Source organism: Colletotrichum abscissum (assembly GCF_030869225.1).
Source record: "Colletotrichum abscissum strain IMI 504890 chromosome Unknown Scaffold_7.1, whole genome shotgun sequence".
Classification (NCBI taxonomy): domain Eukaryota; kingdom Fungi; phylum Ascomycota; class Sordariomycetes; order Glomerellales; family Glomerellaceae; genus Colletotrichum; species Colletotrichum abscissum.
This window is the reverse complement of record NW_026850514.1, coordinates 718707-729146: the sequence shown is the minus strand read 5'-3', so window position 1 is coordinate 729146 and position 10440 is coordinate 718707. Positions and strand designations below refer to the sequence as shown.

General features: G+C 54.0%; 2 protein-coding genes across 2 annotated transcripts; both read left to right on the top strand.

The window, feature by feature from the left end:
* Positions 1-4573: 4573 nt before the first annotated feature.
* On the top strand, positions 4574-6196 carry CABS01_03750 (uncharacterized protein; the record flags this gene model as incomplete). The annotated part of the gene is made up of 1 exon (XM_060537122.1): positions 4574-6196. The coding sequence occupies one exon, from the start codon at positions 4574-4576 to the stop codon at positions 6194-6196; it is 1623 nt and encodes a 540-aa protein (XP_060391380.1).
* A 1153-nt stretch (positions 6197-7349) lies between these two features.
* On the top strand, positions 7350-10117 carry CABS01_03749 (BRO1-like domain-containing protein; the record flags this gene model as incomplete). The annotated part of the gene is made up of 4 exons (XM_060537121.1): positions 7350-7601; positions 7669-8377; positions 8427-9669; positions 9721-10117. 4 exons carry the CDS (start codon positions 7350-7352, stop codon positions 10115-10117), a joined length of 2601 nt encoding a protein of 866 aa, XP_060391379.1.
* Positions 10118-10440: the final 323 nt, after the last annotated feature.

The following is a 10440-nucleotide window of genomic DNA, read 5'->3' as shown; positions in this document are numbered from 1 at the left end:
GTTGCGCCGGCCCTTGGGAACCCTTCCGTGATGATGCCATGAGCAGTCTATTTCAGAAAGACCCGATTGGGAGCCGCACTGCGATATGAATTGGAACGGAGACGAGGATTCGCGATTCGGGTATCCGTACGGATAGACTCGACTGGAAGGGGTTGGCCTGGATGGCTTCGCAGCAGCAAATTGATGAAATTTGGATGGTTTACAGATGGGGGTGGGGGGAGGGAAAATAATTAAGATTGGGGTCACTCGGCACATGGGAAGGCGAGAGATTGCAGGTTGTTCGCGGGTACGGGAGCGGTACTTGGCGATGCGCGGTCATTTCGGTGGGCTCGGAAGGTAGAATCTGAGTTCCTTGTTTTGTCGCCTTCCTAGATCATCTTTGGTAGATGGTCCCTTCCCAGGTTTTTTTTTTGGCTCCCAGTGGGAAGAAAGAAAGGAAGGAGGGAGAGGGAGGGAGGGTGCAGAACAGACACAGGCTATCTTCACACCCCTCCAAAACGAAGCAGGAACCCCTGAGGCCCTCAGGAAAAGGGACAGACAGAAGGTGGCATCTTGACCAATCATGACGGTGCTCATTATGATTTTCTACTTCCATACTCCGTACGGATGGTTGTATCTGGAGTGTGCAACCGCGGACCTTCCAATCGCGTGACATTGCCTCGAGCACGTTTACAGACTTGGCAGAGCGGCAAGATTGAACATTTGAAGATGGCGATCGAATCTGGTGGTCTGTGAGAGGAGGAATGGATCACATGAATCAGGATCCTCTCATCCCCCAGATATGGTGAACTCTGACAGACTGATACGGATGAACATTTCGTCATTGCTTTTCGTTTTTTAATCGTACCCTATTTCCTCACACTCAACTTGCATTTGGCACTCATTTCGCCTTTTCCTCCGCTCATGCAGGGCACGCTCAAACACTGTCTAACAGCCCACTATCTGATAAGGCCGAATACTCAACTGCCACTCATATACACGCCAGAGGGAGGGAAAGTCAACAATCATGCAGATGGCCTTACTAATGAACGCCCACCGCTTGCGAATTCGCCCAAATCTGCTCTAGCCTCTTGGTCCCATCTGCAATCTGTACACTAATTAGCGCCCATCCACAGGCGACTCGGCGCTGAATCCCAGCGGAGAGGGACGGTGGGCCGGCGTTTCCTCTCAGCTTGGAAGCTTGTGGCTTGCAGCTGGCGCCGGGCTCGATACGCAAGTCAGGAACAGGAGCCCGTTGATAGCGCCGTCTTGACGGGAATGTCAATTGAAAGTCAAAGAGCAGATCGGCCGACACCTACCTAGGCGTTAGCACGCTCTTTGACGCCTTCTGCCACGTAACCGCGCTCGAGGGCCGAAAAGAAATTTAATGCAGGCGATTGTCCATCGACAAAGTGTCGAATGTGTGTTGATAGCTGACGTCGTCACCTACTTTCTCTGCCAGGTTTCCAAGGTCATAGGTTGGTATCATCATCATCATCATCACCATCGTGAGCAGCAGCAGTGCCGTGCCGTCTTATCCACGATAGCGCCTCCGCATACAGCGCCCAGCGTTCTCGGCACGGTTGACAGGTCAGCCAGATGCCGTGCCCAGCAGATGGGATTGTTGGGTCCTTGCCGTCTTGGTACCGCAACGTCGTCGACAAGATGCATATTCAGCAAGTAGATCCGTGATCTCGCCAGACTGCTAGCTGGATATGGCGAGCGATAACGCAGAGCACACTGGCGACTGGTCACTGAGATGGAACTCCTAGAGGCAGGCCGCAGGTTACCTTACTGCGTACAGTACCTAGAGCAGCACGGCAGTACACCGGGGAGGCTGTGAAGGTACGTACTGGACATCCCGACTCGCACCCCACCCTGGGCCCCCACCTGCGCCTATCTGCACACCCCTCCTTCCCATAGTCCCCCCCTCGTGCGTTGCCGGTCCTGGCCAGTCAAATTTTCTGATTCTTTCCCCGTCCCTGGTCGCGCGGGCTGGACCTCTCCCACCTCCCCATGTCTTTACAGTTGTCGACCCATGCGCCGTGATCCAACAATTTTCAAATGCCCCCTTCTTTCTCACAGTGCCGCCCGCACCCAACACGCAGCTCACTCACTGTCACCGACACTGATACTCACGTACAACACTGCGTAGGTCTTGGTTTCGGTAGCTTCTCAGGGCTCTCCCTACCTATCCATCCCGCTACGATGCGAAACCCTGGAAGACTGGCGGAGATGATTGAGGTCAGTATCGGGGGCGCGATAAGATGAGATGAAATGACGAGGACACCCGCTTTGTGCCACGAGGAGAAGCAACGACTGCAGCAAGCAACATCAGATCGGACTCATGTTGCTTCTGCGTGTTCCATGCTGCCGCGTGTACGTGTGCAATCGCACAGGAGAAAAAGGGAGACGGAGACACTGGAGTCTGGAGACATGATCACGCGGTTTCTGTCTCGAGCAGCAAAGCAACTTTCGTTCTGATTCAATCAGTTAGCCTCAAGTTCAATACTCGTTTCGTGGAATCGAGAGTAAGCTCGACTCGGTCCCCCATCCGCACTCGTCAACCTCCAACTCGGTTGTAAATTCCCATGCAAGACGCAAGCTGCAGGTCCCGTTTCCGCGCCAAGGCACCATCCCAGGTTCCCCTGCACCTTGCCTCTGGCCCTGCCGCCCTCTGCTCAGCAATGGTGCCTCCCACTCTGTAACCACTGGCTGTCACTGCAGCACGCAGAATCTCTCTCTCATTCTTTTTCGCCTCACAGTACCTCCTATTCCTGTCCCTTCCTCCCCCCCCTATCATATGTGCTCGTCTAGGAGCAGGAGCATGGTCTTTTTGTCACAGAGTCTGTGTAGGTACTCCGTAGTGTATATACGTGCTAAGGTACCATACCGTGCTGCTACCTCAGGTCGGCACTGGCAGCCGGTGGCGGTGGCGGCGTTGACACTGGCAGCGGCTCGTTATCCGTTGTCGTCGTCAACCGGCGCTTGGGAAATTGTGGCTGAGACGGCCCAAGTATTCAACATCGGTTTGTTGACTTTCCGTCCTTGTTCATCCGAGGCAGGACCTGGAGGCAGTTGAAGCGCCCGTCCCCTATTTCCCTTGTTCACGCACATACGGATGCACACACACATATCGTTTGGACGGTATTTTACCATACCGTCCTCCGTACCTTACCATAAATCCTGTACGGGAGGCAAACCGTCCATCGCTTCTTCTATGTGTGGAAGCGATGGGCGGCAAGGACCATCGTCTTTCTTCAACATGGCAGGCTACCCCTGTACGCCCAATTTAATTCCAATCAACCATCCCACCCGCGTTCCCACGTCTTCTCCCAAGTGTGTCGGTTCATCAATCCAAGGCCCCGGCCGCACCAACCAAACCTGGCCCGCCTGCTTCTTCTTTCTCTATCCGTTCCTACACAGTGATTTTTTTCCCCTGGCTTGATCCCGTAGCTGACAGAGTATGATAGTATTGGTACCTATTTTCCCCTTGGACGTGGGCGACTGATTACCTGTCTCTCTTCCACAGCTCCCTACAGAAACAGACTGCCCTTTCTGCTTCCTTCTTTTTTTCCCTCGTCCCTTTCAGTGTATTCCTAGTCTGCTAGTGTCCACCTTTTCCCTTTCCACACTTCATATCCGTAGGTACGAAATACTGCCACACAGTCTCTCTCTTCCCCTCCAAGTACCCTCGAGGATCGCGCACTTGGTTCATCCACATGCCCCCTGCTCTTTTCCCTAGCTCCATCACTCTCCCATTCCAATTCCCACACCCCCTGACAGCCTACCCTGGGAACTTCCCACCATCCCCCGTCCATCACTCTACGCCGTACCGGAGTCTCCTCTTCTTCGCTGCTATCCACGAATACGTCTTCGAGGTCCTTGCAAACTGGGACCTGTCTTTCTCCTAATTGCCCTAGCCTGGCCTCCCGTTCACATCGGCGCGTTATTCGTACGCCTTTGCTTCCCCTACGCAGCACTACCTATCCGCCAAGACCCTCTTTTCCTTCTTCCAGACCTCTTCTACCTCTTCTTCCCTCATCTCCCACCCTTCCCCTCCTACTCCTTTCCTCCTTCTTCGTCTCTCCAGCTCACGACGAAATCTGGATCGCCAGTCTGTCTGTCTGCGTCTTCGTTTCCTAGCGGCAGAGATTCCGATCCCGCTCCCGACCACACATCTCACTCGTCATTGTCGTCGTCAACGTCTTCCCGATCACTTGCCGGTCCTATGATCGTGTCACTCGCTCAGCAACAATAACAGCACTGCTAGTCACTATCTTTAGTACCTACGTTTACGTCTTTCCTATGCGGTTCTCGCCCTGACGCCTTTTTCCGACCGTTTTGACACCTCTGGGCCCGTGGAGCTACATCGTCCGAACTCCTGCTGCCGCCATTATTCTCTCTCCATCATCCAGAGTATAGCTTGGTGGGCTTCTCTTGGCTGCTCTCACCAGCGATTGTGTATACCTCACCTTTCCCCGCCTCTCAAGGACGACACCCACTCACAACCGTCAAGCTGGACGAAAAACAACTAGAAGTTTTTATTCGGACAATGGGAGCTAAGCTGCCCAATCCGCATCGCGTCTGCAGCATGCGTAACCCACTTACGAGAACGCTGCTTTTTGCAGTCGTCGTCCTCATCGTCATGGCCCTCACCCTCAGGAACGATGCCATCGACGTTCGCGGCCGCATTATGAAGACGGGCGCCGGTGTCAAATCATCAATCACGCATCAGCAGCCCCTGGACCCCGTCAAGTCGCACGGTTCCTCGTCGCTTTCCGAAAAGATCCCCGCCGAGCCCGCTCCCTCCTCAAGCCACGTCATGAACTGCGATATCAACACCGACCACATCAAGACCCTCAAGGACAAGTACGGCCTTTCCGAGAAGATTCACTACTTCAAGCGCTACGTCAGGTTCAGTCGCAAGCCCATTCAGCGCAAGGGTTACACTGTTTTGGATCAGGAGTTCCTCCCCAAGAAGTTCAAGACTGTCGACATCACAAAGTCGTACGCCCCTGAGGAGTGCCACGAGCCCCTGGATGTCCCCGTCACACAGTCTTCCTACCCCTCCACCGTCAACGCCTCCGACTTCATGTTCGCTGTTTCTACTACCTACAAGCGTTTCAATGACCCTAAGACAAGCCCGATTAAGGAATGGGCTCACTGGCTTACCGACAGCAACGGAAAGTCCAATGGCGGCAAGCTTTTGCTGTTGCTTCTTGACGCTAGCGACGCTGAGTTGAAGGACGCCAGCGACAGGCTCAAGAGGGTTGGAATTGACGCCGACGTCGCCCACTCCGACCCCTCCATGGAGATGGCTGTTCGCTACCTTACCCTGGTGCCTTATCTGTACAACCACCCTGAGAGAAAGACCAGAAAGTGGCTCGTCACTTGTGACGATGACACCTTCTTCCCCAGCATGCACGGTCTGATTGACAAGTTTGCTACCTTCGACCACCTCGACCCTCTCTACATCGGAACCCTTTCCGAGGACGTCAACGCCATTCACCGCCACGGCTCTCAGGCTTTCGGCGGTGCTGGTGTCTTCCTCAGCGTCCCTCTCGCGGCTGCCATTAACCAGCTCTACGAGTCTTGCAAGACGGAGACCAAGATCAAGGAGGCCAACTCAGGCTGGGGTCCTCAGGGCGATATCCTTCTCCGCAAGTGTATCTACGAAAATACCGAGGTTCGTCTGACCAATATTTGGGAGCTTTGGCAATTGGACTTGTACGGCGACCCAGCCGGCTTCTACGAGTCTGGTATCAAGCCCTTGAGCTTGCACCATTACAAGGGCGGCGGTTGGCATTACGCCAAGCCCCTCCAGTCTGCCAAGGTCGGACACGCTTGTGGAGAGGATTGCGCCTACCAGCGTTTCATTACTGCTGACGACTTCATCATCGCCAACGGATTCAGCGTTGCCCACTACCCCCAAGGTATCGACTTCAACTTGGATCAGATGGAACGCACCTTCACTCCTGCTCCGGATGACATTGGCTGGAACTTGGACTACATGTTCGGCCCCCAGCGCAGATCTTTGCACAAGACCGGTCGCAAGATTGCTTGGGAATTGCAAGAGGCCCATGTACAGGAGGATGGATCCGTACTTCAGGTGTACACTCGTCGGAAGGATGATGAGCGGTGGGTTGAGGAGGATGGCGAGCCGATGAGCAAGATTGACGGTGTCATTGAGCTCGTCTGGATTCCTTCAACATGAAGTGCCCTCGGAACTGCCGAGCACGACGATACGATACGACCAGAGGCATTCCCAATAACCTCTCGCCTCATGATATGATGGGTTAGGGTGATTTTGGCATTGCAAAAAAAGCTCAAGGATGGATCAAAGCCCATTCGCAGCTCATTTCACGCATTTGTTCAACCCAGGACACCCCGGCCTGTTCGCAATAGCTGCCCTTCAGCTGAAATGGCACGGGCCCGTTTCGATTCAGACGGCAGCAAAAAAGTCAATCTGGCCGACAAAGAACGACAGGTTGCATTGCCCAGGGCACCTACCTACAATTACGACAACACCCCTGGACAGGATCATAATTATAATCCGCTGACCGTGATACCCTCATTAAAACACAACAACACTCTTCTTCGATTCGACTCGCATCTCGACTTCGGCATACAGCTCGCATTGAGCTTCGGCGTTTGAGTATGATACGGGGCATTTTTTCTACATTGACAGCATGCTGGCAAACGCTTACCAACTTTTCTTTCTTTTCTATCACTGCGGCATTGCATTGCACATAGATGGATTGCGTCGACGGATCGCGCAATCGGCACATAGACCTGTGACAGGCCGGACGTTTGGAGTCATGATAAGGACGTTGGGTGTCCTTTTTGGAGGTCAACCACCTGGTATGGTTTGATTTTGGTGCAAGGAAAGGCAAACATCGGTGCCTATGTAGAGTTCCAGAACAGGTGTATACCAATGCTACGAAATATTCAACAATTGCAAACTTGATTTTACAACCTTCGGTACCTTAGTTCTTGAGAATCTGTGCCTTGGAGTCGGATCGCCATCGGCTGAGAGATGCTCGAGATGGGACGAACTGCTCATTCTGGGCCTGATATCTCAGGCCTCAGTCAATAACGGTCGTCAGGCACCAAACTGATTTGTCTCAGCCACGCCCCGCCCCCACCTGAGGCAGGCTCGCGCCACAATGCACTCGTGCCCCGCCAACGTCAGTTCCAGCGCTGCTTCCTTTCCATGCCTCGAGCAATGAAGTCATGAGGCTCGCGACATACCGCGCCTAGCTCGAGGTTCTACAACGACGTCCCCTAAGCCCCGAGAGGCACTCTTCCACCATGGCGACGTGAGTATTGCCTTTATACACACCAGTGTCTCTCCTAACTTTCTCGTCATGGCCAGCATTTCGAATATTCTGTCGTTGCCGTTCCGCAAGTCCACACAGCTCTCGCTCTCGTCGACGATACGACAGTACATCAACACCAAGTATGACCAACACCCGGACATGTTTCGTCAGGACCTCGAGGTCATCGACGCCCTACGACGAGATGCGGTCAACGTGAGGGAACCGCACCCTAGCGGCGTGAAAAAGCTGCAGGCCTATGCGGGACAGCTCGTGTGGATCGGGGGCAAGTTCCCGATCGACGTACGTCTAGCAATTTCCACCCAAACCAGAGAGAGATGGTAAGATCACTAACGCAGATTGAGAACAGATCGGGGCTGAGTTTACCTGGTACCCAGCATTGGGTTACAACACTGAACGACCGATGGTGCGAAACAACCTCAAATACGAACTCATGAACATTCTCTACAACTTGGCCTCCCTCTACTCCCAACTTGCGGTCGCGCAATCAAGATCTGGTACGGAAGGTCTCAAGACGGCCGCGGGCCACTTTGCCTCGGCGTCTGGAGTACTAGAACATATGCTGAAGGAAGTCCTGCCCGAACTGCGCATGTCTGACCCGCCCGAAGACATGGACGCCAACACCCTCGAGTCTCTGTCCCAACTGCTCCTGGCACAGTCGCAAGAGTGTTTTTGGCAAAAGGCAGTCATGGACGGGTACAAGGATGCCATCATTGCTAGGCTGGCGGCTCGTGTCTCCGATCTCTACAACTCGGCGGGGGAGGCTGCTATGAAGAGCGAGGCGATCAGCTCTGCTTGGATCCACCACATGAGCGCAAAGCACCACCACTTCGCTGGTGCCGCGCAATACCGGGCCGCATGCGATTGTCTCGAGAAGAGGAAATATGGCGAAGAGGTTGCTCGCTTGCAGGACGCTGTGAGCTGTGTCAACGAGGGCTTGAAGGAGAGTCGGGGTGGCTACCTTAATAAGGCGGTGCTCGAGGATCTTAATGGTCTGAAACGAAAGGTTGAAGAAGATCTCAAAAGGGCAGAGAAGGACAATGACGTTATCTACCTTCGTAAGTACCGAAATCTAGTAAACAGAGGTCGCAAAGCTAACTCGTGAAGAACCTGTACCGCCAAAGTCGGAGCTCAAAATTCTTGACAGAGCCAATATGGCAGTCGCTAGAGTGCCTCCGCAAGTAGCCAACCCGTTTGACTACGTCGGGGATCAGGCCGAGTTCGGTCCAGCACTTTTCACAAAACTAGTTCCGTTCTCCGTTCACGCCGCCATCACTATTTACGAGCAACTGCGCGATCGCATAGTCAACGAAAACATTATTGGTCAGATGGAAACGCAGACAGAAAAGCTTCATGCCATGCTCAGCTCCATCAATCTCCCGGGTTCGCTGCAGGCACTTGAGAAACCGCTTGGTCTGCCTCACAGTTTGGTCCACCACGCGGAGGAAATACGGCAGGCAGATGCTATAGGAAGGATTCAACGGGCCTTCTCGGATATCGATAAGTTACGGACTGCCGACATCGCCATCTTCAACGAAGGTAAAGCGATACTGGCAGCCGAAGAGGAGGAGGACAACCGAATGAGACGGAAGTACGGCACAGACAGATGGTCAAGACCGGAAAGTCGCAGCGACCCCCAGGGAGGCCAGTTCTGGGCTCAAGTAGCCGAGATCGAAGGCTACTTTGCGAGCAGTACCAGCAGTGATGCGGTCGTTCGAGAGAAGTACAAGGAGGTACAGGACTTGCTCGAGATGCTCTCTGGATCCGATCGAGCCATCATGGACTATGTGCCTTCATCCAGGCGCATGGACATCCCAGAGCACCTGAAGCCGGTAATAGGTAGGCTTCGGGGGGCTTATAATGATGTCCTGCGACTCGAGTCCAAAAGGAGAAAAAAGGCTGAGGTGCTGCGGGAGAAGGCGAGGACGGACGACATCAAGCCGGATATCCTGAAAGAAGCTGCACGACTCGAGAGAACATACCCGACAACAGCAATTGTCCCGGCCCACTTTGAGGACTTTTTCGAGAAGCGTCTTGACAAGCTTTATGACTCTGAGATCGAAGCGGTGGCCAAGGAAGAAGACGAGCAAGAGCGCCTCATGACTGAGGTGCAGAGAGTCAACCGAGAGTTTGAGAGCCAAAAGAAGAATATGTCGAGTGGTAGTCGCGAGCGGGAGCTGGCACTTCAGAAGCTTGACAATGCCTACTACAAGTACAAAGAAATCGTCAACAACGTGGACGTCGGTCGCAAGTTCTACAATGACTTGAGCAAGGTCGTGGGCCAGAACTTTCGCGATCCTGTCAAGGCCTGGGCTGCAGAGCGGCGGATGGACGCCAAGAGTCTTGAGGAGTAAGGAATAAACCCTCTGCGTATCAGCTCACCGTACTAACTAGTTTATAGGGAGGTCAGCATGCCGCCGCTCAATTCACTGAACCTGAACCGATCCCCGGTCCACTCCCCGACCGGCTCAAACTACGACCCGCGGCCCCAATCCTACTTTAGCGCCAGCGTCGTCCCCAGCACAACAGCCCAGCAGCAGCAGCCACCGTCGCGGCACGAGGTTCACTCTCCCGCTGAGGCACATATTCAGTCATGGGCCGGGTCGACTGTCGAGCCCCAGCACCCGAGACCCGCGGCGGCAATGTCGAACATGTGGCAGCCGGATATGGGCATCAAGTTCGGAGCTCAGCCAGGTGCACCAGCACCTCCTGGCGGATCAACACAAGGCCAGGGCCCGGCAAGCCAGCCGCCGCAAGGAGGCACCTGGAACCCGTCCTCTGGGATCAAGTTCGGTTAGGACACGGATCGATTCCCACCGCCTGCAAAGAAGGGACGGTGAGGAGGGAGGCGGACGGGCAAGTCCAATGAAGGCTTCCATTTTGTCGGCTTTGAGCGAGTAGTTTGGCGTTGATGGGTTTGTGTCGTCTTGCTAGATGTACCATAGCTCCGTCGCAAAGCACGCTTGTCGTGTTTGCGGAATGAAGAATACGTACATGGTTCGTTCATGTATACTGAAGCATACTCAAGCATAGTCGAAGTACTCCGCCAATGTCGAACCGCCAGATGATTTCTCGTATGGATCCAAAGGGAATTCTTAACATGTTGCACGTGATGTCTTGC